The sequence below is a fragment of the Fusarium graminearum genome, chromosome 1 (genome assembly GCF_000240135.3).
Source record: "Fusarium graminearum PH-1 chromosome 1, whole genome shotgun sequence".
In the NCBI taxonomy this organism is placed as follows: Eukaryota; Fungi; Ascomycota; class Sordariomycetes; order Hypocreales; family Nectriaceae; genus Fusarium; species Fusarium graminearum.
Genome location: NC_026474.1, coordinates 2,008,528 through 2,033,110, shown reverse-complemented (window position 1 = coordinate 2,033,110; position 24,583 = coordinate 2,008,528). Strand labels below are relative to the sequence as shown.

Genomic DNA, 24,583 nt, shown 5'->3' with positions numbered 1-24,583 from the left:
ATCACTAGATATTCATTATTTCTATAATCTTAAAAGGGCTGTGATTGTCATACACATGCCCAACCCCACTTCTGTAAGCTATTCGTCTTGTAAAAGCAAGCAGCCAAGGGAGACCTGCACTTCTCCCAGACTCTCTGCGTTAAATCAACGATGCTACACCAGATGGCTCAGGATCAGAAACATCCTAGAGTATTCCGCCACCAATGCTAATAAGAAACCAGTCCCCAAAACATAATTAACTACCGTCGTCTGTTTTCGTTCCTCTCCCCGTCTAGTTTCATCCTCCAACACGCTTGCAATGCATAAATTGACAAAATTACGCGAAGCCGAAATATTCGCTTCCTGCCGTGATAGCCTTCATAACTTGAGAGCGCAGATGATCGTAGCTCTCGTACTCAGGAAGGTCAAGTTCTAATCCATGTTAGCGATCCGATCTGCATAGTGTTCACAAGATGCACTTACGATTGAAACAGGTGTGCGAAGAGGGCAGTCGGTTTTTGTTGCCATAATCGCGATGGATATTGAATCGGTTAACGCCGTTCATACCCTCAAGCTCCTTGAAGCCGTTGAGGGGAACCTTGCTGGTTCCAGTAACAAATTGCAGCATTTTCGCACGTTCTTCCTTATCGAAGGATCTCAGAGCTCGCCAAAACCACTGAATCTGCTGCGATGATGGAGTGTAGTTATGGTACTCAGTGTTGCTCTTCCAGTCGTCAATATCAATATCAGGCAGACCGGAAATCAAGAGCTCTAGCTCTTGCTCGTTGAAGATGGAGATCAGTTCTGCTGGGATGATGTCGTGGAAGCCTACGAATGTTAGCAATTGATGTACAGCAGCTTGCGTGATTAGCTTACCTTGAAGGAAATGCGCCATTTGCTCCTTGACTGAAGACAATAGCTTGTGCTCGACCACCAACCGAACATAGTCGTGTTTGTTCTCTTCAGTGACTGCGATCTCTCGGCCGTTAGGAATGAGGTCTACGACGTTGGTAACGCCAAACTCATCATCCTCAACTGAGAAGGTCTCGGTGATGATGTCTGTGATGTCGTTGTCCAGCATCCAACACAGAGACTTGTAATAGTCGGGGTCGAAGGACTCCATATCCTTAACCGAGACAGATTTGCCTAGAATTCGCTTGTACAGAGCACGACTAAAGTAGCAGTCAAGAACGCGACCTTCGTACAATGCCTTGCCGATGATACGACCGATGAACTTGAAGAATAACAAATGCTCATCATTGATGCCGCTGAGTTTGTTCGGGTGGAATGTCGTACGATCTGAAGACACAGGCGTGAAGAGCACGTAGTTGGGGTCAAACATTTGTCGTGACAGCACCTGGAACCACTCGCGAGTGACACCGCCGGCATCGACACCTTCCTCTCCGTGGAATCGGATGTTGAGCTTGCCAAACTTCATCTCATCGCCCGATTTGAAGTACAAGTGCTTGAAAGAGTCATGGAAAACATGCTCACGGCGGACGGAGAGTTGTAGGGCAGCGTAGTTTGACCGACTCTGGCTGTTGCCGGATCGTGAGTGCACACTGCGGTTGAAGTAGTTGCGCTTGTTGTCAAACTCCAGTACCTTGGGATTCTTGACAAGCAGGGCGAAGGTGCCTGACATGAGCTTGGGGTTGCTCCTAACGAGCTCATTGAGGATGCGGCGGTGGTCCTCGGTAAAGCTAAAGAAAAGACTAGCTGTACGAGACTCGGGTGGCGGGCTTGACAGGACCATGTCCTTCTGTTGGGGGTCATCGTTGGTAGTGGTGTTCTTGCAAACAACCATTAGAGACTCGATTAATGGCAATAAAATGGTCGCCACGTTGAGCATATTTTCGCGTTGACGAATAGCACTAAGACAGGCGCTCAGCTTGTCCCACATCGCCGAGAATGTCGAGTTGTGGTAAAGTGAGGTGACTAGATCGTGTCTCTCGTCCTTGTTCTTGTTGGACTCGGCTTCGTCAGCTTTCTTCTTGGTGTCAAAGAGGTGATCCAAAGCGGTCAAAACGCGAAGAAGCTTGTTTTGTTCGGACGCTCCTGGTGAGAACTTGGCGAGAGCAACGCCTTGAATCTCGGTACCTGAAGATGCCTTTTCGATATGGGGCAAAAGGTCATCTAGATCAGCCACGATATTCTCACTCAAGAGCCTAGCTTGATGAACGAGCTCCTGTCCGAATATCGCCTTAGCTCCTGGAATGGCTGAAAGGTTTTTGATTGTCGAGATAGTGTTTTGGAAGGTTTTGGAGCTGCACTCTCGAGCAACAAAAATTCTCACGGCCAAGGTTAAGTTCTGGGCAGGAACTACAGGCGGCTGCAGTTGTCGGAGTTTCTTTTGGACTGAATCTCTCTTCTCTTGTCTCTCTGCTGCGTCATCGGCAGGGACATTCTCTTTGCTCTCCTCTTTGGCAGCGCTGGGTTCATCAGCAGTGCTTGCCTCCGCTGGCTCTGTGTCTGAGGGCTGCCCGGTGGGGGGTTCTGCTGCAGCATGCTCTTCTGGCTTGGTATCAATGGCTTTCAGTTCATCCTCGGCTTCCTTTCGACGCCGCTCCAGATTTTGAAGTGGTAGCGTCACTCGGTTGAGCAGATCGGCCAGGTGAGTCATGACCACAGAGCTCTCCATAACTAGGTCGCGGTCTAAAAGCGATAGCAACGAGTTGATAGCGTACTTGTGTGACTTCGAGTCCTTGCCCTTGCCTTTGCGGCTCAAGGATCGCTTGAGATTAGAGCCGACAGCTTCGTGTTCTGTTAGGAAGAGCCATTGAATATGAGGGTTCTTCGCAGATAGCTCGACTAAGAGGTCTAGGCACTGCTGAACAATCAGAAGAGGCGAGGTTTCTGAGTTTGTCTGTGTAGTGTTGCCAGCAGCTAGACCAGTCAGACTTCTCTTGAGAGGCTGGGGGGGTTTCAGTTCAGACTCCTGACCCTTGTCCTTGGGTCTTCGTGCTTTCAGAGATAGTTGACCGAAGCTACGCTCTACAGCACCCATATCTGTGCTGCCATCTTGCAAAATCTGGAGCAGAGTGCTGATCACCTCGAGGCGGGTCTGCTTGTTCTCACATACATCAGCGAAGACGTTGAACAAGTGGTTCCGAATTGATCCCTGCTGGGTAATGAACATCAGGCGTAGCAGCGTGGCGACCCCAGCCTTATCGAGCATCTGAACAACCGTGCGGCGCTGTACCTTTGCCCCTTCAGGAGGTACTGGCGGTCCAGCCTGGCGAGCTGAGTTGACGACAGGAGGACTGCGGCCAACAACGGCCGGGTGGACATTCTGCTGAGCTAAAGCTCGGGCCTGGGCTGCCATCTCTGGAGTAAGCTGATCCATCAGTTCTTCCCCTTGATCCATCAAAACTTGCTGTCTAAGCTCGGGGGGGAATGTCAGAAGAATACTAGCAGTATCCATTTCTGGAACAACGGCTTGACCAGCACTAGCGGAGGCTTGACGGTTGTTCTCTTCGCGGGCACGGCGACGTTGCTCCTGGCGCTCCTGCTGAGCAATCTCCATGCGCAACTCTTCGGGAAGGGCATCCAGAAACTCCTGGAAGGCTTCGGTCGAGTTGCCGTTTGTCTCCTCTCGGGCCTCGGATCTGCGGGTGCTGATTGCCTGAGCGATGACCTCCTCGCGGAACTCCTCGGGCAGAGCTGCGATGTAATCAGGATCGATACCTAGTTCGGTGACATCGACTTCTTCGCCTCTGATGGTGGTCATAACACGGGGACCGTCGCTCTGCGTGGCAGGATCAGGGTGATCTGCGTCTCTTTGTCCAGTTGGCTCAACGCCTTCCATTGCGCTCTCAACGCCTTCAGCCTGGGCGGGAGCGGCTTGGCTCACAGCGGCAGCTTCAGACGCTGCGCGTTCGGCAGCCTCGCGCGCCTCGGCCTCTTGCTTCTCTCTCTCCGCCTTTTCTTCAGCTTCCCTTGCCTCACGCGCTAGACGCTGTTCCTCCTCACGCTTCTTGCGTTCCTCTTCGTCACGCTTTTGTTGTTCTGCCTCTTCGGCCTTCAGTTTCCTCTCCAGTTCCATCGCGGCAGGCGTGAGTTTGGCCATAACGATGTTCAGAAGTTTAGCCACTTCTGTTGTAATGTTGGTACCGAAAATCATCCTAGCTTCTTCTTGGTAACGTTCCATTGTACCATCAATAGCAAAGGAAACAGCTTGGGATGGGTCTTGGTTTAGTCCTTCACGTCTTTGATCCGTGCGAGAGGTCCGAATGGCACCAAGTTCTCTAGAATCGCGATTGCCGGTTGGGCCGGTGATTTGGAGGTGGAACGCATGCTGTCCATTCCGTCCCATGATTGGCAGGAACTCCATTATTTCACTTAAGAAACCCATAGGTCCGTCTGCGTTTCGACCACCTGGACCGAAAATAGCCTCAGGAACTCGCAAGCCAAAAGAATGGTTAGGTCCAGTGCGCTGTGGGCTATCCTGGTTCTGATCACCACGTCTCAAAAGTGGGTTGGTACCATCATCAGCATTGCTTTGAGGCCTGGGCTGGTGGTTGCGTGAAAAGAAGTTGCGGAAGTCCCCGGTCATTTCACGGTTACCAACTATGAAGCTTGGCGGGAAAGCACCACGATTGTCATTTCGTATGAGGCGTCGACGGTGCTGGCTTTCCATGATGAACATTTGTCGTCGCGCATCACTCTCGCCTGTCATGGCGTCCCAGCCGAGAGCTGGCATTGGCTGAGGTTGATCATCCACGGGATATTCATCGTCGTAAAGATATTCGTCATCTTCCATCTCGTCCTCATCCTCGTCTTCCTCGTCCTCATCATGGCCCTCATCGAGATAGTGATCTTCCAAGCCATCCATCATATCTGGATCGTAGACGTCACCTTCTCCCATGATGGCACGAGCCATGCCATCGAGAATATCGCCTGGCATGTGCATATGCTCTTCGTGAACATGTCCATCATACTCCAGGTCGTCCTCCTCCTGGTCTTCATCGTCATCATCGTGGCTGGCACTCTCCCAATCCGAGTTTCCATCATCGTCAAGAGGATTTCCGTCCTCGTCAACAATTTCGACCTGATTTTCCACATCCTCCATATCAGCAGACTCCGCTTCATCCTCATCGTCGATTTCTTCATCACTATCGTCATCCTCATCGTCTTCATCCATGATAACTTCAACGACGCCTGGTTCGCCGTGGAGGCCTTCGATTTGACCCATGTCACCAAGTTCTTCGTCATCATCACTAATATTTTCTTCATCTGAGATGTCATCATCTCCGTATTCCATCTCGTCGTCATAATCATCCCCATACATATCCTCGTCGTCGTCATCCTCTTCGTCGTCGTCAGAATCATCGTCTTCGCCACGAGGCTCGAGCATTCCAAGGGCAGAGTTACGATATAGATCAGGAGTCTCCTCGCGGTCGTCGAGGTCAGAGAGTGAGGAGGTGGAACCGAGATCGTCGTCTGCCGTATCGGACAGAGAATCTGAAGGGAGGAGGATATTGGAGTGACTCAACTCTTTAGCCGTCTCGGTGAGGACCCGTAGCACGCGAAGGATGTACTTGATGGCACGTTTGACGCCTGGGTAGTTGAGGTTGATCTCAGCGATAGATGCTGTCAGTTTTTCAAGATAGCCCTTCTCATACATCAGTCGTCGTAACTGAGCATGTGACCGGGCCACCACATTGTCAGCACCTCGTACAGGCGCTCCCTGGTCTTTGTCTTTCTCACCAACCATTTGATTCATGAGCTCGGCTAGGCACTGCATGCGTGAGTATCTTGTTTCCAATACGTCATCAGAGAAGGGTGCTCTTTCGTAGGCCTTGAGCATAGTATCGAGAACAAATTTGCGCGCGAACAAGAGGTCGGGTTCGTCGTCGTACGCAAACTTGTCTTTTCCGCGGTCAATGGCCTTCTCACTTGTCTTGGTGACGAGTGCAACCAAGACCCTCTGAGTCTGCACCGAAGTTGCGGCTTTCTTCTTTCCGGCGATGCTATCAGCTGTTCCGCTCAAGTTGCCCTGGCAGAGCAAATCATAGATCAGGTAGTTAAGAACTGATGAGCGGGGTTTGATTGGCGTGCTTGTAGTCAAGGGAGCATTCCGCTTGAAATTGATGAATTCCATCTTCGTTCTGTTGTAGCTTTGCAAAAGCTCAGCAAGACAATTCAGTAAGAAGCAGCGATAGATAAATATGGGGTGCTCCTCTGACTTGAAAACGGGTTTAGATGGCTTTTTGTCCTTTGCGTCGGTTGCATTGATATCATTGGGCGATGAAGAAGTGTCTTCAGGGTTTGACCCAGCGTCGGGTTTGGAGTCCTTCTCGGCCACTGGTACTTCCTTGTCATCAACCTCACGATAGTTGAGCAACTCGCAGAGAAGGAAATGAATGACGCCATCAGGGTTTTCGACAACAGGCCTCTTGCTCTCGTGTGGCTTCGGTGCATCCACCATTTCCTTATCTACAGGCTCCGTGGACGGTTTGATTTCTTGCTCTGTCCCATCCTCCCCATTCTCATTAACCTTGTCCGTACTCGTTTCGGTAGGTTCCTCCTTTAATGCAAGCACTTGGGTACGAGAGGTGTCATTGGAAGTTGATGCCCATCTCGTAAAGCGGAGTAACTCGTTTGTGACCTCAACAAAGAGGTCTGGAGCACGTAGAGCAATCGGTGCCATTTGCCGCAAATAACTCTGGACATCAGGATGACCGCGTTGCGTTCTTTGCAGAGTTGGAAAACCGGTCTTGATCTCAGCACGCATGATCTGTTTGATGATCTCTTCATCTTCGACAATATGGCGTAGCACGGTCATGATGTGGGCAGTAAGCTTGCTTTGCTTGAATCTCTCAGAGCCAGAACCCGACAGTTGTTTTGCCATAAGAAACAGCCGTTGCAGGTTCTTCTTGTCCCCAACCACCTTAGCGAGGCGTCGGTTGCGGGTTAAGATGGCCAGAATTCGGAGCGCAGCAACGGCGAGGGTTTCTTCTTTTCCGATGCGGGGAAGCATTTCGAGCACAAATTCCAAAACGTGTGCACGCTGCTCATCGCCAATAGTTAGAGTTCGCACTTGAATGATGGGTTCTGAGACGGCTTCGTCTTCGGATTTTGGTGTTTTCCACTGTGCGGCAACAGGACGCTCGTCATGTCGAAGAAGTGTCTCGATGACGAGAAGGATGTAAGGGATCCAGGGTGGTATCTCCTCGCTCGACGTCGACGGTGGAACCTTCAAGAAGCCAATGTACTCGCCAATGTGGTCCTCGAGGCTCGCCACATTGTTGTTAAAGAAGCGCTCGTCCTGCAAGAGCAATGCTAGCAGATGGGCATAAGCGGCAATACACTTCCCATTGCGTTGCTTGTCTTCATCCTCGTTTTGAGCCAGTGAAGACAGTGCCAAAGCCAGAGTCTGGCCGATCTCGTCGTCAGTCTCATTAAGAGGTTGTTGCTTCAAAGTCATTGTCCGAATAAGCTCAGATACCTCGATCGCGGTTTCGGGGTGAGCACGAACGACATCAAGACACCTGTCAATCAGGTTCGTGCGCAGCTCGGCTCTAAATTTGTCGACATCTTCCCTTGTGGCAGCCCGAGAAGGTTCTTTCTCCTTCTTGTGAGATTCTTCCGAAACATTCACTGGTGTTGCAGTCGTCACGTTTTGGGATTCGCGAATATCATCTGTAGTTTGAGGTGGATCAATAATTTCACCCAGTGCTTCTCCGAGGAATCTGTCCGCGAGGTCCGGGGTAGCAATTTCCGGTGGGCCATCAAGGGACATGCGGTCTGTTTCCGCGCTGCTAGCTGCATTTGTGCCTTCTGTCTCGTTGGCACCTGAGGATTCTTGCGAGGTCTCCTGCAAGACAGAAGTGTCGGAGTCCATAGGCGGGATCGGATTGCGTGCGCCAGCGAGACCAGCTTGATGAGCTGAACAATACATCTCTGCGGCACCCACACTTCCATTAGCCCGGAATAGTGCTTCGTGAATTAGGTCTGTCTCGTATCCTTTCAGACGCAACTCCTCGATAGCGTCGCGCTGAGAACGCCAATCGAACCGGACGTCTGTGTAATCAAAGAGGTGGAAAGCCGGCCTATCTCTTGAAGATGGTGAAGGCTCATGCTCGCCAGTGGCGATCAACTTGAGGATGTCGATCAGGCACGTCACGGTTTGATGTGGTACTTTTTCCACGAACTCGGAATCCCAGAGCTTGGTAATGTCAGGAAGAACGGAGGCTCTGAACTCTACCACAAACTGCTGGTAGGTATGCGAAGACCTGTCTGCAGAGCGAGGTTGCAGGCCGAATACTTGTGAGGCGTCAGCGAGTGGCTTGCCATTGACCAATACTAAAACCAGGTCCAGGACCTTCTTGAGGCCGAAAGCAGCGACCTTGGATCTGGAAGTTTCGTCTGCGGCGACGTCTGGGCCCTTGCGAACTGCTTCGGCAAATATCCTGAGCATTGAATTTAGAACATCCATTCCACCCTCTTCTTTGAAAGCAATGAGAACGGGCAATATGATATGCACGCCTGAACGATCGCTTGGTCGAGGATTGGGCTGATCAACCACCATTTCACTGATAGTATGCAACATGATGATCCAGAAATGGAAATCCTTAGAAGTAGGTTCCATGATGGCAACCGATGGCCTCAGCTGGCTAAGAATTGCATTTGCAAGGGCTTTGGCGATCTCCAAGTGACGAGGGCGTTGATAGCCATCACGGGGGTCTCTCTCCCGGCGGGGCAGTAAGGACTTTCCGAGCGTTTGGAAAAGAGGGAAAGTCGTTGGGATCATAGGGTGCAATAGATGTCGAAGTGTCTCGTAATTCTGGTAGCAAGGACTGGCTTGCTCTTCCTCTGTGGGACGGTTCGGCTTCGTTTCATCCGAAGACGCCTTCGGTTGGAACACCACTGTGCCGCTCAGTATGTCTGGTATCAAAGTATTGTCTCCCGCATCGGGTTCAGAACTAATGGCATTTAGCGATGCTTCCGAGGATGGTTGGCGCTTAAACGACCAGTGTTGGGGGACTGCGTTTAGCTCTCCTGCCTCCTCTGTAAGGACTCCACGTAGAAGTGGTCCAATTGAGTTCACCAGGTCGAGGTAGTAATCCCAGACATTGACCGGATAGAACGTCAGAGAATTGGACCTTGTTGTACAAAAGCAGTCAGATATTATCTTAATAAATGTCTGTGCATTCAACAAAGCCTTGATCATCTTGGTGCCATTCTTTACCGCAGCAGGTTCCTGGTCGTTCTGCGCCAACTTGAGGTCGGCAGCAAGGAAAGGTGCGAAGTACGGAGGTAAGGTGTCTGTTTTATCAGAGAGAGGTTTTAAGGTGTCAATCGCCAACTGAGCTCGCCTGATGAGAGAAGGTAGACCGCGGACTGGGAAACCATCCACGAGCTGGGAGACAACTTGGGTGAGATTCCTCGAGGCCATTGTGTCGCAAAAGTTGGTGGGCAGGCTTGGGGACTCGCAGATGTCCAGCAACAACTCTAGGCCTCCCTCATCTACAAAACTGTTCTTGAGTACCTGATTCGACATGTAAGAGCCCAAAAAGTATCCCAGGGCATAGATGTAAGGCGTAATTGACTGGTTTGGCGAAGATGACCCTTCATCTTTGCGGGACTCGGAGTCCGCATCATTCGATGGCACAGCATCAGACATGCTCACATCTGCATCACCAGAGATGTCCTGACTCTGCGTCTTCTCAGAAGACACGCTTGGTGATGACGCATTTCCGTTCTCGTCCACAGATACAGTCTTGCCCTCTGAGTCCACTAGCAACAACCGGGCACCCCATCCATCATTTCTCGCTTTTTCAATTCCGAGAAAACGAATGCGGGCAACCATGTCGATTACAGCGTTCGCAATGGCTGGCCGCAACGCCGGATGGTGGCGGGCAAGCTCGTCGAAGCTCCCTCCAACGTTGTTGGCGAGTTCTCCATCAAGCTCCATGCATCGTACATGTGCAGGACTTTCGAAAATTTCCAAGAAGGCATCAAAAGCCCGTGAGGCTACTACTAGGTTCATACCCGCATTGTTGAGAGATATGGAGCTGAGAACCTGCGGTACAACGGTGATGGCATCTGTTGACGGCAGAATCCCCGCTGCCAACGGTCCACGAGATGACTCCCGGAGTGCTTGCTCTGTGGGAGGATGTGGTCGGGGATCATTTGCAACGAGCGAGCTGACAGTGTTTCCTGTGGAGTTGTTTTCGTCGTCTTCATCTTTATCTGATGATTTCTGCTCAATCAATACTTCACTTGGTAGTGGTCTGTTGGTGACAGCTTCCAGGAACGTCTTGATCATACCAGACTCGGAGATGGCGGGGAAATTGGTCGGATCGTTGTTGATAAAATCACCAAGAATAGTAACAGAGTTCGTCCAGACAACGGAGCCGAAGGTCTTCTTGTCTTCGATGATGTCCCGCAACTTCCCGAGAAGATCTGACTTGTCAACGAGATTGCGGAGTAAACGATCGTAGTTACCACCATAGCTGTATGAGTTGGACATGATGTGATGAACGAACTTGAGAAGCCATTTGAGTGTCTGCTGTTGGTAGTACGGAATTTCATAGTCAACTTGTCCCGACTGTTGGCTCTTTGAAATGCCTTGCCCTACTTGGTGCAAAGTCTGCGCTTCCTGGACAGTATCCACAACCAATTGAGATACTGCATCGAGGCCTTTGGCGTTGAAGAAGGCAGTAAAGGCATTCTGATAGGTCCATATCAAACCATCTAGAAACGCAAGAACCATGGAATGGTTTCGCTGTGCGACAGCTGACCTAATGTTCAAGATCTCGACTAGAATCTCCATAAGTCCTGCCGACACCATCTCGCTTCCCACTCGTGTGGACATGGAAAGGTGAAGGGTGAGAGAAAAGAGATTGTTGCGCCATTCGTCCATTTCTGTCACCTGGTTGCCTTTGTCGCTGTCATCGTCCTCCTTCATCCCAGCAACCGCCTTTCTAATGACATAAAGCAAGATTCCATGGTTGACGTTTGCATTCAGAGCAGACAAGACATCCTGACACCTGGCTTGGAAGTTCGATATAGCCTCAAGCAAGGCAAGAGCCACAGCCTGTAGCCATAACGGAACATCAACGTTTCCATGAGCCGTGGGGTGGATGAGTTCAGCTAGCTGGTAAACAAGCTGGAATCTGCGAGTTTCATCTGCATCTTGACGAAGCACCTTTTCCAGGAAGTTTGCTTCGCCGTGGATATAGGCGAGATTGTTAATAGACAAGAGACGCACAGCCAATAATTGTTGGCGTGATTCGTTAGAGCCCATAAGGGCTTTAGAGGCTCTAATCCTATGAAAAACTTCGTACTTCGCTGTCGGGGGAAGGTCCGCAGGAACGGATGCCATCAGCCGGTAGATAGAGGCTGAAGAAACAACAGACTGCGGTAATTCAAAGACTTTGGATCCAGCCGAGGCCGAGTCTTCAGCGTTACCAGGTGTCCGAGGTCCAAGTGGAGATGAGTCGTCAAGGTTGCTCCGACTCTTCGGGGTCTGATGTTGAGATGCCATCGTGGAGCTACGACGAAGCGGTGTTGGTGTAGATGGCACTGATGCGCGACTGTCATCGCCACCGGTTGGCTCATTTTGGGTGGTCTGCGGATAATAGATCACCTTGACATCGCCCCAACCTACCCACCGTTTGCCATCCGAAGCTGCAAGAGCAACTAGATCATTCGCGTGCATGGAGTTGGCTGTCTTGGAACTTCCTCCTGGCGCACGATCTTTCCCTTTAGCCGATCCGGGTGTGTTTAATGGCACGGGGTCCGATAGGTTGATGATCGGTGTCTTGACAAAAGGCAGGGCAAGCTGCTGGACTCTGTCGAGATCGATATTATAGTGGTTGGCAAGTAGTGCGGTGCTGATCTGCCTCGAAGGGGTTATTATGCGCTTCACGGAGGCTTGATACCGCTGAGCCAACTCTGAACCAACTTCAAGTGTGGCAATAAGGACACTCAAAGATGTAGTGTGGAGGAGGTCATTGAGGTGAGCGCTGCTGGCATAAATGCTCCTGTTACCACAATGCTCCAATAGCATGCGAGTGAAGCGCAGCACTGCTTCCACTAGTTGCCGGTCTCCGTCTGATGAGAAGCCCAGGTCTGTCAACTCCTTCGCTGACCATTGCTTCTCGCTACTAAAAGCAGATTCTTTGTCCTGGTTAAGCAGCACATCGCACTCAAAATCGCGAGCTTGGGGGCCCTCGTTCAGTTTGTATGCGGCGCAGAAATGTTCAAGGATGCTATCAAATCGGTTCAGAAGGGGTATCCAGTGGTACAAATCACCACGTCCGAAGGGCCATCGCGAGGGAAAGCTAGCGAGCTCTTTTGGCAAGTGGGGTAGAGGTACTGTTGAGGCGGTTTCAACGTAAGCTTTTAGCCAAGGAGACTATCATGTCATGTCAGTATTGCATTCATTAGAGAGGGGTTCCGCCACTGACCAAGGTGTCCTTGTGCTTTTGTTGCATGGGCTTGGTTATCTTCCCCATGATGAAGGTGAAGCGGCTGAGCCGCAGGAAATGATGGAATCTCCCCCTCCACTACAGCCGGGCTAGGAACCCGCTGAATAAATGTTTTACCCGCGGGAGATTGTATTCGGTCGACTGCTTAAGTTGTGAACGACCCGCAACTGAGCGGCGGTGGTGGTCAGCTTCTTGAAAGTTCTACAGCTTCGTAGGCTCTGGTCGTAACAGCCCTGTGATAACTCGAAAAGATTTTTTTTTCACCCAGAAGGGGTATGACGTAGTTGTTTTGGTCGGTGAGAAAATATATGGGGTGTGATGGCTGAAAAGTAGGCACACGCGCGTGTTCGGCTAAGAAGTATCGAAGGTGGTTGATGAAGCTTGGGAAGCAGTTCAAGGTCGAGTGCAGGTCGATCCTAGAACAGCTTTTGTCCGTGGCTTAATCGTGCCCTGTCGGTCACAAAGATGGAGCCGATTGTTCTCTCACCGGCTAGTGCAGTTAAGAAAAAGTCTCGCGTCGATATGTAGAGAAGAGAAGAGTATTTGGTGAGGATGCGGAGAGATGGTGCAGGATGGGGAAAAGGCATCTTGCAAATCGTCAGGTTGAAGTACAAGTGGGCCTTTGCGTAATGCCTACTAAGGTGCCGGAAAGCGGAAGCTACAGAAGTGGAGGTAGGTACCTTCCAGGCAAACCTCCCGCTATATAATACAAGAAACCCCCGGGTTTGAGGATCGGATTATCTTTTCAGCTTACAGCAAGTATTAGTCCCGTCTATTCATGATGATATTCTCAAGCTGCATTGCAGATAAGGCTGTGCATAATCGAAGAGTAATTAACTGAGGCACATGGCGCACAATAGCATACGTGATTGTTAATATAACCGATCGATTTCCTCAGGACCAGTAGGGTCTGAGACCGATATCTATCTAGTACACAAGGGTACGCATGGCCTGTCTTCTCATGATGGGTAAGGACCTGCTTGACACTTGAGGCGTTTGTTTATTTCCGCTACCTCTCATCAAGTGGGGTACTAAGGCAGCCAAATGGCATGAGTGGCATGAGCCGACCAAGCAGAAGCAGGACACTTTGAGAATGGAATCCTATTATTTGCTGGTCACCAACAACCCACAAACCAGGCAAACTTTGCTGCGTGTTAATCTGACCGTGCGTGCCGATTTACTTATAACTGATAAAGAATCTAACTTGAACTTGGCCTTTTTTTGTTCGCCAAACAGCCTGCAATTAGGTGCTTAGTTGCGCAGACTGCACACTGCACACTGCAGGGTAAGTACTTTTGTGATGGAAACACGGGCATGGCAGATAATCATTACCTCATATTCATATCTACTGATTAATTGGTATCTATAATACTGTATTTTACATACGCGATGCGCTGTTTATATAAGATACTCGGGCATTTCTGGTTTCGTCCGATGCAAAGCCACGCATATTGAGATGTCAGTTAGCCATTTACCTCACACACACAATTAGTTCAAGAACCCACACCTGGACACTAGTGCCATCTTGGAGAGATTCAAACATAATTACTCTTTTAAACGAAGTTTTCTTGCCATGGAATCAAAATGACATATACTGTGCCACGACTGTGCACTCATCATATCCAAGCTTGAAGACACCATCAACTTGATTACTGAGAGTCTAGGAGACGAAACTGTGGAGTAGTTCATGCCGTCCCAGACTATTTATCAGGTAATGTATGTACCTACCTACCTATGTTTTGCGTCCTGAAGTGTTCAAGTGTTCTCATAGCCCATAACCAGATACCTTATTAAGTTAACCCAATACTAAGGCAGGTGTATGTAGTATGTTCCTTGATTCTCAACCTTATATGGACGTCCGTTAGTTCAAAAATTCGACCATGAAACAGGCACATTAAAGTTCCTATTGGTTAGCTCAGGATCCACGTCATGCAGCACTCGTGAAACAAAGTGATTGATAAACCCCGCCATAATGGATTATCCTTTCTCAATCCAAAAAGCCATTGCGTGTTGGATCCCAACTAAGAAAAATCCTTTGTTATACCCTCGAGTCCATGAGTATTAAAAGAATAACCCTGAAAAGAAATTTGGAATACAGGTCGATGCGTTAGTCAAGACTGAATCCAACTCATATCTTGGCGCAAAGTACGTTATCATACGAATGGAGGGTTCCTTCCATATGGAGTAACGGAACCAGAGTAGGGAAGTATGTAGGAGGAGGGGGAGGGGTAGGCAATCCGTAGATATTAATAACGTGCAAAGATGACTGTGAACAGAATCATCTTTACTCGAAAAGTCTGATCCTGCAAAGGATAAATCAGCCAGTAGTATCCAAGTCCCATCACACTTAGAGATTTTGTGTGTTGCAATTAATCAAGTTGTATAGACGAGCTGAGTGCACAAATGTAGCCTGGGACTAACTGTGCGACGAACAGTACGATCACATTGAGAAGCGGAGACTGCCACATTTCCCGGACTCAAAATAGCAGCATAGATTCAGAAGGAGATTAACATCATCCCAAATCATTCATGTCTGTATCTGTAAATGCTTGTTATCTATCCCTGGAATACCCTGGCGCCTGTCCGGGGCAGAACCAAATTGCCTCTCAAGACTGGCAAGCCTTCAACCGAAATGGGTTGAATTTGAATTCCAGACAAAACCAGTCATAGCACGACAAAATTAAAACGGCTGTGCAGAAGACGCTAATCTTCATTCCAAGTGACCCTGCCTGACGTTTTCTGACACCAAATTACACATTTAAGGGCGCCCCTAAAATAGGTTCCATTCTTAAGGTCCGTCACCTCTCGGTACTCAGGGCACCCGACCACTGTACTCCACCTCTTTTTCCTTAACTGCCCTGAAGAACTGCTGCTAATCAGGTACGCCAACCTCGCTGTCGGTGACCCCATTTCGTTTATTTTTGGCAGCCCCATCAGCGCCTCACTGTCACAACAAAACCCTTGCGAGCTTCCAGTTCTTATGCGAGTTCCACATCCACTGTCGACGTGGTAAGGGGCAGAAGCAGAACATCAACGCCACAACATCCCCCTTGTATTCGATTTCTGCCAACAGCTGGCCTCTGGCATTCTTCCATTTGCTCTGCCGCCGGACGCAGTACTCAGTCTCTCGATTTCCAATTTCCCTGACACCTGGCATCCTTCCGCATAAGCTGCTCCCTACATCCAACTCTCGTACATCGAAGGCAGCTTGAGGGGCCAGATAATCGTCCCCATCCCTGACACGACGACTGCAACTCGCACACCGAATCCAAACGACAACATCATCCACGGCCATGTCGCAACCGCAGGAAGTCGCTTCGCCTGTGATCGAATCGCACACCAGTCCCGATCCTGTTCCCGAGCTTGAGAAACAAGAGAAGCAGGAAACACACGACACAGAAGAGAAGCATGATGCACCAGTCATGGAAGAGAAGAAGGATATACCAGAGATACCAGACAAGCAAGATATAACGCTTGACATGGAGGACAAACCGGGCGATGAAGAGATCAATGAAAAAACCGACGAGAGAATAGAGAAACCTGAAACGAAGATTGAGGAGAAGCTTGAAGACAAGTTTGAAGACAGCAGCGAGGACGACTCCGACTCCGACATCGGAAAAAAGCAGGAGCAAAAGGTAGACGAGAAGCCCGAGGAAAAGCCCGAGGAGAAGCCATCGCAAAACGATGTCAATATCAAGAGACTCTCGTCTGGCATGGAGTCTGACGACAGTGTGTCGGTAGGTCTCCTCCACATTCCTCTCTCGAACACTGCTGTGCCAGTCACACAACAGACTGCATCCCTTATCTTGTTAAGATACTAACCGGGTACACCAGGCATCCGACACAGATGACAAGTTTGAAGATGCTGTAGCGCAATCCCCTACACGCTCACTCACGAAACGAACCATCTCGCATGTCAAAGCTCCCAGCAGTTCGACCGAAGAACAAGTTGATCGGCGGTCTGAAGAGTCGTATACTCGAGAGGATACCCAGGAGCCCAGCTCCGCCCATCACAAGGCAACTGCCTCCGAGTCTGGCAGCATTGCAAGCAGCATCCGCGAAAGGCAAGCGCGACGAAAACCATCCGTCGCCTCTTCACGTATCTCCAACACGGCGAATCTGGATAATGTTAGCCTTGACGACGATACGCCTCCATCTCCATGTACGACAACTCCCTAGTTCCATTTTATTAAATGACACATACTGACACTCTCAACTAGTACCAAAAGACCTCCCACCAAAGCCAAGCAGCAAAACAATTTCTCTGAATAGCATCTCTCTCCCTTCTATGCCATGGTCGCCTGCCGCTGAGCCTGCAAAAAGCCCAGTGCCACCAACAGCTACGCTTGCACCTTCCCCACCAGCACCTCAGCCCCCGCCACCACCTAGTCGAAAGCTAACAAGCCCCTTCTCTTGGCTTTCTCGAAGCTCGAGCAAAGAAAGAGAACCTCCCCTCCCACCGCCTCCTACTGGTCGGAGAAATACAGCTGGTTCTATTGCTACCCTCGCCAGTAATCCCGAAATGATGCTGAGTCGACTCGAGGAAGAAAAGGACGGAGACTCGCTGCCCGGCGACCCAGTCCAAAGGGTAACTTTGCAAGACAGGTTCAAGCAGCTACGACAACAAGAAGAAGCTGCTCGTGCGTTGACAGGCGGCGAGAATAGTAAATATGATGGGGCACTCGGCCTCACTTTGCCTGACGATGGACAGACTCAAGACAAACCACCATTGTCTCCTGTCCCACAGCCCATTTCTGGCCTAGCGCCAGGTACGGTATCCGGTGTTAACGCTGGTCCCTCGGCCATTTCAGAGGAAAAAGTCGACTGGGACTTGTGGCAGTCTGTTGTTTATGAAGGGCCAACTGCTGTGGCTCGTACAAGCGCCGAGGAACTGAACAAAGCCATTGCAACCGGCATTCCTAGCGCCATTCGTGGTGTCGTGTGGCAGGTGCTGGCTGACAGTAAGAACGACGATCTCGAATTAGTGTACAAAGAATTGGCGACTAGGGGCGCAGACAAGAGCAAGGACCGCAACAGCAACAGCACAACCGCCAGCTCGTTAAGCAACGGAAATCTCAGTGTTCACAGCGGAGATGCTGTTGCATCTTCCGCTTCCTCTATTAACTCGGACAATTCAGGCAATGGTACGACTTCTCCTCCAAACGAGAAGAATGCAGAGGCAGTCCTGAAGGCTCAAGTTGCGGCCGCAGCTGAGAGAAAGCGAAAGGACAAGGAGGATGCTGCTTCATTGCAAAAGCTTGAAAAGACGATCCGTCGTGATCTTGGTGCTCGCACCAGCTATTCTAAGTACGCAGCTGCTGCCGGGCTTCAAGAGGGTCTGTTTGGCGTCTGCAAAGCATATGCTCTGTTCGACGAAGGCGTTGGATATGCCCAAGGCATGAATTTCCTCATTATGCCGATACTGTTTAACGTGAGTATCGTGTTTCCGTGAAATACTTTATAGCAATGCTGACATGTCCCTAGATGCCCGAGCAAGAAGCTTTCTGTCTTTTGGTGCGATTGATGAACCACTACAAGCTGCGAGATCTCTTCATCCAGGATATGCCCGGGTTGCACATGCACCTCTATCAGTTTGAACGCCTTTTGGAAGACTTTGAGCCAGCACTCTACTGCCATCTCCACCGAAAGGGCATTTCGCCTCACCTTTACGCTACCCAATGGTTTTTGACCCTCTTTGCCTACCGATTTCCCCTTCAACTGGTTCTTCGTATTTATGATTTGATCTTCTCCGAGGGCCTGTCGGCGATCCTGCGCTTTGGCATCGTCCTGATGCAGAAGAATGCCAGCATCCTCCTGGGATTGTCTGACATGCAGCAGCTCACCACTTACTTGAAGGATAAGCTCTTTGATGTGTACATTGACAAGGATCCCAGCCAGGGTAGCCTTCTGGAGAATGGATTCTTTGGAAGCTCAAGCTCCAGTATGGATAAAGAGGTTTACCGTGCAGACCAACTTGTCAAAGATGCTTGCGAAGTTCAAATCACTCCCGAGATGCTCAAAGCTTATAGCACTGAATGGGAAGAGAAGACCAAGGCCGAGAAAGACCGCGAGACTGAACTTCTGGAGCTCCGTTCAGCCAACCACAGCTTTTCTATCAGACTCCGGAAAATGGAGGAGAGAGTCGAAGCTTGCGATCGTGAACAGGCCGATCTGGCAACGGAGCTTGTGCATACCAAGGTCGAAAATCAGGAGCTCAAGGACGAGAATGATAGTATGCGAGGTCAGGTCCGCGAGTTGAAGATCGTCATCGAGAAGCAACCGATGGATCTCGAAGAGAGATGGAAACTCGAGCGTGATGATTTGATGAAACGCAATATGCATGTCCACGAGGAGAACCAGAGACTGGAGAAGGAACTGGGTGAGCTGGAAGAGGAGTTGGTCCAGACCAAGCTGCGGTATGCAGAGGTGAGTATCCCTGTTGCTACAATACACTGCGACGAGTTACTAACAGTTCTTCTCAGATCAACTCTCAGCACGAGACCCTCAACCGCAAGTGGACTGACTTGAAACGTCAATTCGCGTAGACATTCCTTTTCAATGCACGCGACCTTGTTTGGCTATTTGGTCTCCGACCATCCTTCATGTATAAAGTATTCTTGTTTAGCCGATTCTTTTAGCTTATGACAAGCCGGCTGGTTATTGCCTACTAAGGTATTTGTTGGTTCGTTCACTGGACATGGCGAATCAGGCATGTCGTAATGATGGTAAACCGGAGACAGGACGATGGCAGGATCGTTTCAGCCACTCCACACAAATATTTATGATCTAAATCCATCCGCCCAACACAACGACATTGTGTAGACATGAGAGGCGAATTTTGCGAGTTTTTGGTAGTCCTTGGGCCAAGGTTGGCAGCAAGGCGGCGTAGGACAAATGATGCACTGATTAGAAAATCCGTACGATGTGCAGTTTAATAGACGAAATAATAAATCACACAAGTCACATTTTGCAGTTGAAGAGAGCTTGATCATGACATTAAATTCAGCGCAAGAAGATTTTTTATTCCTTTCCTTAAGGACCCATCCCGATGCGTTATGTTAACCTCATTCTGTCGTTAACCGTGAGACAGTGAGAAATCCTTAAACACCATACCATGGGGCCAACACTCCTTTCTTCATCAGGTTTTAATGACAAGCTTACTTGTGGAGCTTGCGCTGGTAGAAAGCGAGCTCCTCACCCTCCAGGATGTAACCATCGACACGGCCGGACTGACCGGGTCGGCTGGAAACAACGGCGTACAATCGACCGGCCTCGAACTGCTTCTCGATGGCGCTCTCGACCTTGCCGCCGGCAGACATGCGAGCAGCCTGCTTCTTCTCGACGGCGTTGGACTTCTTGACCTCCTCCTCGGTCTTGCCCTCCTTGGCAGCCTGGGCCTTCTGGCGTCTTCGGCCAATGGCCTGGCCGTAGTGGGCCTCGTACCACTGTCGGAAGGGAGCGGCATCAACCTGGACGACGGCGCTCTTGGTGAGGGTGTTGGTTCGGACCAACTCGTTGTTGGAAGGGTGGTAGGCGACGGCAATGACACGGGTCTTGCGGGTCAGGCCCTCGGAACCCCAGGCGAAGTTACCGGAGTCGAGACGGAGGGCACGGTACTTGTGGTTACCACCTCGGGTTCGGACGGTGTGGACGCGCTTGGGGCCAATACGGGTGTTGGCACCCTGGCGACCAGCCTCGAAAGCGCGCTTCTTCCCTGTTGTCAAAGGTCAGAACGTATGTCCATAGGATCATACGGGCTTTCGGAATTATTACGCACTGTAGTAGGCACGCTTGGCACCGGAGGCGGAGCGCTTGTGTCGAGAGTCACGCGAAATACCCATGATTGCGGTTTCTGTGATGGGAGAAAAAACCCCAGATGATTAGCCAAATCGTCTTTTTGCAAGGCGGGAGTGAGAGGAGAAGAACAGAGTAACTCAATGAGCAGGATATTCGAGATGAGGATATCGTCGAGCAGCGCCGCGTATTGAAGTCGTCTTTTCGTTCTCGTCGTTTGGCAACCTACCTGATGATGTTGGCGCTCACCAGGCAATCGAATTGGCGGATGGTCGTAGGAGTGAACTTTTTTGGCGGAACGAGGGTCAAAGTCTGGTTTGACAAATTTCTGTGAGTATGTGCACCTTCGGTAAAACGGAACCGGGATGTTCCACTCCGCTGCGTTGAAAGCCCTAACCCCACTTATAGATACTGACAGCCAATAGCATAACACTGAGCTTACTACCATCAAATGGGCTACCTTTGGGCGTTTGCGATGCATTCATTGTGTGTACCTGCGAATTGAGCATGTCTTGAGTGATCGCAATGAGTTTGTTCTGTTTATTTCAATGCATAATGTTGGTCTATATCTCTAAAACCTCAGCTTCCAACTTTGAAGTCTCTCAAATGCGATAGCAACAATGAGTAGAGGCTTCCTAGAACTGATCCTCTTGAAGTCTCAATGTCTGTCCAAAGCGCTACCAAGTAGATACTTGGCGCCGACAGATCCAATCTCTAAGAAGGCATGGAATGAGTAGGTTAGTTCATGACCGTCTGTGTCATTCCCGCCCGAAGCCTACTTTGAAATTTCCTTCTTTTCAGCTTTCTTGTCCTTCTTCAAGTCCTTTCCGTCCTTTCCGTCCTTGTCCTTGCCCTCCTTCTCATTATCTTCTTTCTCGATATCGACTGCGTCAATATCATGAAGCAAATCAGCAGGTAAGAACAGAGCCTCCTCAGTTTGAAGCTCAGTTGGTGGAAACATAGAAGGCTCTTGTCCGGTAACAGGGCAAAGTGAACCGAGTTTGACTTGAACAACCTTCTTGTCCCACTGAATCGACCCATCCGAGTCATAAGCTTCATCATCCCAGTGCAAGAATCTGTGAGCGACAAGACCCATTCGAGGAAGAGGCAAGCACCGGCCTTCTCGATTGGCACGTTTGTCTCCCTCTTCCTTCAGTTCTGCGAGGGACGGCCACTCGGCTCCATAAGGCGGCGTCATCCGTGCTTTGTTGAAGCAGTTAACGGCTGCAAAAACAGGTGAAAGTTGGTCCTCGAATTTCTTACCACCCAAAAGTTTCATCGGGGTTCCGTTCTTATCCCCAGCGCCTTCGACGTCCTTGGCATTAGTCTCTGCGAGACGCTGCTGTACCTCTTGTCCAAGCTTCTTCGTCTTCGATTCCGCCAGGGAGGCTTTGAAAGCCGTCAGCTCTGCCGGGCTTTGAGGAACAAATGGGGATTGGTCGGCGCTCATGTAGCGCAGGTTGGCCATCATCTTCTGAAATGCCTGACGCTCCTTTGTAGCGAAGCTGGTCCAACTTTTGGATTGAGACCAAGCACCTGGCTCGGAGCTTTTCAGGTTCAAAGCTTTCTTTACGGTTGCGCTGAATGATTGAGCGAAAGTGCGTGTCGAAGATGGGCCTTTGGGAGCGTTCTGGGGCGGGTTGCATGGTTTCTGATCTGCATCTCGAGGCTTTTCCTGAGCATTGGCCTGGCTCTCCCTTTTGATATTGATCTTAGTAGCTCTCAAGACGCTGGGAGAATCATGAGCAGATTTGACCTGTCGTGTTGGAATGAAACCGGTGGTCTTGGTGTGCTCAGCAACCTCTCGAAGCTCCTTGCCGATCTGTTCCCGCTTGGTGTCATCCTTGCAAATAACACCGAGAAGTTGGCGGTCTTTACCAGCAGGCACCGACATCATCTAAATATCAGGATGCTTGTCATTGTTCGGAATGGCGGGTACACCTCTGCTCTCCTGCTTGATCCTCTCAACCTGAGTCTTTAAGGGCGTGGCAACAGTGGAAGCATTGGCGATCAGAACGGAACTCGACACATTTGGACTTCGCCCCTGACGACTTTTGATCGATATACCATGAGAGGGACGCTTTGGTTCATCCTTCTCGGTAGACGAACGAGAAGTAGGCTGCGAGTGCGCATCGTATTCTGTTACTGTTTGGCTCTGTTGCTGCATTTGTGGCCGGGACTGCGGTTGGGGATGGAGGTAGGCCTGTGGAGGAGGAGGCGGCCCATAGACTACGCGACCATCTCCATTGGGCAGAGGTCCAAATGCACGTTCGAAATGGCATTCACAATCGAGAGGACACCCAGCAATTGGAGACTGGTGCAAGGGCATTGGCCACGGAGCTGGAGGCATATGCCAAGCTGCCAACGGCATCATGGGTGGCACTGCAAAAGGCGGCACCATGAATGGCGGGTAGTCGATATGCTGCTGGACATGACCGTGATAGTCTGGGTAACAGGGGGTATAGGAAAGAGGTGGGAAAGGTGTGGAAGGTACGTATCGTGTTGCAATGTCGATAGGTGCAGGTGAACGACGTGATCTCGGTCCTCGTGGCTTACCCTCTGGGTGAGGAGTAGGGGGCCTCCATGAACGCCTAGGAGATCTGGTGCTGCTCCTGGAATTAGTCGATCTCCCGGATCTTTTGGTCACACTAGAGCGCACCCCATTGCTCTCTCTCGATGAAGTCGGAGGGGTGTAGACGGTTGGCTTTAGGTACTCCAATGACTTCTTCGGGGTGTAGACAGTTGGCTTGAGATATTCCACGACTTCGGGAGAAGAGTTGGCACTCTCAACATCCACCTTGGTGGTATCACTCTCGGCCTTCTGATCGTCAGACTTCTCATCATCTGTGGCCGTCTTCTCTTCACCATCTGGGCTTGATTGTAGAACCTGGCCTCTTGTCAGCTTGGATGTCCTCGGCCTGTTGCCTCGTCGCTTCTTTACTAGTTTTGGACTGCGAACGTTTCGCCCGTCAACTTGCGCTCCCTGAAGGGCAGGGAACATGGTATCGTATTTATCCGGGTCGATAGTGATGGAAGGAAATTCTAGGCTCTGGCGTGGTTTCGAATGGACACCCAGAGTTGAACGACGTGTTTTCGCTGACGGAGGTAGGGGATCATCTTCGTTAGAAGAGCCATCCTCCAAGGTTGGTACGAACGTGGGTGCGCAAGGATTCATGTTGGCTAGCCGTGATGCATATGTGATAATGTGAAAAGGAATGCCGTTACAAAAGAGAGATGTAACGCTTTATTTGGGCCTTCGGTAGGCACAACGTGCTCAATAGGCTTGGATAATATGCGAGCAGAAGGCTATGCGACTGCTTTTGGTCGGACCTTTTGATGCTCAAAGCACTACGATGAACCTGAAGCAGTCACAAGTCAGCTTGAAATTGCTATTTATTATTCGAGATAAACGATCTTACCCAGAAAGTCCGAGTTCAGAATCAAAGCAATGACAAACAGCCGAGTTGATTAGGAGGGTTTGAGTGGGTGGAACATGTAGTATCGTCGAACCAATATAAAAAGTGACGACTACTGCTAGACGCGTATAGCAAAGATTTGATAGTGAAGTCGCGAAGTAAATAAAGAGCCAAGCGCGAACATACGCGTGTGATTTCGGACGTGAATGCGTGCGCAGCCGATCGCCAGCTGCCAGTGAAATGCTAGCAAACAAACCGCCGTGCCTAGCTGATATGAGGTAGATATGACCAATGTTGAGCTTCAAAGAGGCAGAAAAAGAGAGAAAGAGAGAGAGGAAAGTAGTGTTCTCAAGATATAAAAGGGGATGAGTGAGTAGGGAGGATCTTGATGTGGTCGAGGTCGATGATATTGGTGTTCTGGGCGATGATATTAGGTTTTCAGCCAAGGCAGCAGTAATCTATTTTCTCAGCATTATATTTAGGCTGCTCAATGCATGTTCGACATTAATGGACATGCACTCAGTGATTCAGTAATGGCCTCGACAATAAGAACTTGGTGTGGGTTCTTTTGCTCAATATGAATACTGACAATGCCATGATCAGGGCATCGTATCGCGATCAATACAATGCACTTTGGTGATTTACGAAAAGCGCTAAATTATCAGTATGTTCTATTGTATTTAATTTGCTTCGATCCAAGAGTCAAGAGTCCAGTTGAAAGTCTCCAAGATGAACATGTATTTGCCTTTCAGGCTAAAGATACTACGATAGGAGGTGCAAGAGTCAACCCATCTTCTGCCAATATTTACACTTTTTGAGAATATCACACTATACTTGAATATATATGGAGATTAACTATCGGTTAATATAAATCAGATGCTATCTCTTTTCTTTATCATTGTCCTTACCACTTGTATCTCTTGACGTTGAACAACCTTACATGTTTTGTCAGAAAGT

At 49.8% G+C, this 24,583-nt stretch overlaps 5 protein-coding genes across 5 annotated transcripts; 2 read left to right on the top strand and 3 right to left on the bottom strand.

The window, feature by feature from the left end:
- Positions 1-55: 55 nt before the first annotated feature.
- FGSG_00633 (uncharacterized protein) lies at positions 56-12,443 on the bottom strand (the record flags this gene model as incomplete). The annotated part of the gene is made up of 4 exons (XM_011318023.1): positions 56-411; positions 463-807; positions 856-12,343; positions 12,396-12,443. The coding sequence occupies 4 exons, from the start codon at positions 12,441-12,443 to the stop codon at positions 317-319; spliced, it is 11,976 nt and encodes a 3,991-aa protein (XP_011316325.1). The 3' UTR covers positions 56-316.
- A 3,266-nt stretch (positions 12,444-15,709) lies between these two features.
- Positions 15,710-16,595, top strand: FGSG_11795 (uncharacterized protein; the record flags this gene model as incomplete). The annotated part of the gene is made up of 2 exons (XM_011318022.1): positions 15,710-16,153; positions 16,251-16,595. 2 exons carry the CDS (start codon positions 15,710-15,712, stop codon positions 16,593-16,595), a joined length of 789 nt encoding a protein of 262 aa, XP_011316324.1.
- A 343-nt stretch (positions 16,596-16,938) lies between these two features.
- FGSG_11794 (uncharacterized protein) lies at positions 16,939-19,278 on the top strand (the record flags this gene model as incomplete). The annotated part of the gene is made up of 3 exons (XM_011318021.1): positions 16,939-17,847; positions 17,955-18,842; positions 18,899-19,278. 3 exons carry the CDS (start codon positions 16,939-16,941, stop codon positions 18,959-18,961), a joined length of 1,860 nt encoding a protein of 619 aa, XP_011316323.1. The 3' UTR covers positions 18,962-19,278.
- A 121-nt stretch (positions 19,279-19,399) lies between these two features.
- On the bottom strand, positions 19,400-20,522 carry FGSG_00631 (40S ribosomal protein S8-B). Its single transcript, XM_011318020.1, has 3 exons — positions 20,440-20,522; positions 20,194-20,268; positions 19,400-20,130 (listed from the first exon to the last, which is right to left on the bottom strand). The coding sequence occupies exons 2-3, from the start codon at positions 20,255-20,257 to the stop codon at positions 19,574-19,576; spliced, it is 621 nt and encodes a 206-aa protein (XP_011316322.1). The 5' UTR covers positions 20,258-20,268; positions 20,440-20,522; the 3' UTR covers positions 19,400-19,573.
- Positions 20,523-20,985: 463 nt separating this feature from the next.
- Positions 20,986-22,104, bottom strand: FGSG_00630 (uncharacterized protein; the record flags this gene model as incomplete). The annotated part of the gene is made up of 1 exon (XM_011318019.1): positions 20,986-22,104. One exon carries the CDS (start codon positions 22,102-22,104, stop codon positions 20,986-20,988), a length of 1,119 nt encoding a protein of 372 aa, XP_011316321.1.
- Positions 22,105-24,583: the final 2,479 nt, after the last annotated feature.

Excerpts from the sequence above, each read along its gene's own strand:
- FGSG_00631 (XM_011318020.1), bottom strand. The coding sequence starts at position 20,257 with ATGGGTATTTCGCGTGACTCTCGACACAAGCGCTCCGCCTCCGGTGCC. Across the intron at positions 20,131-20,193 it reads TGCCAAGCGTGCCTACTACA|GGAAGAAGCGCGCTTTCGAG; the intron begins GTGCGTAATAAT and ends CTTTGACAACAG.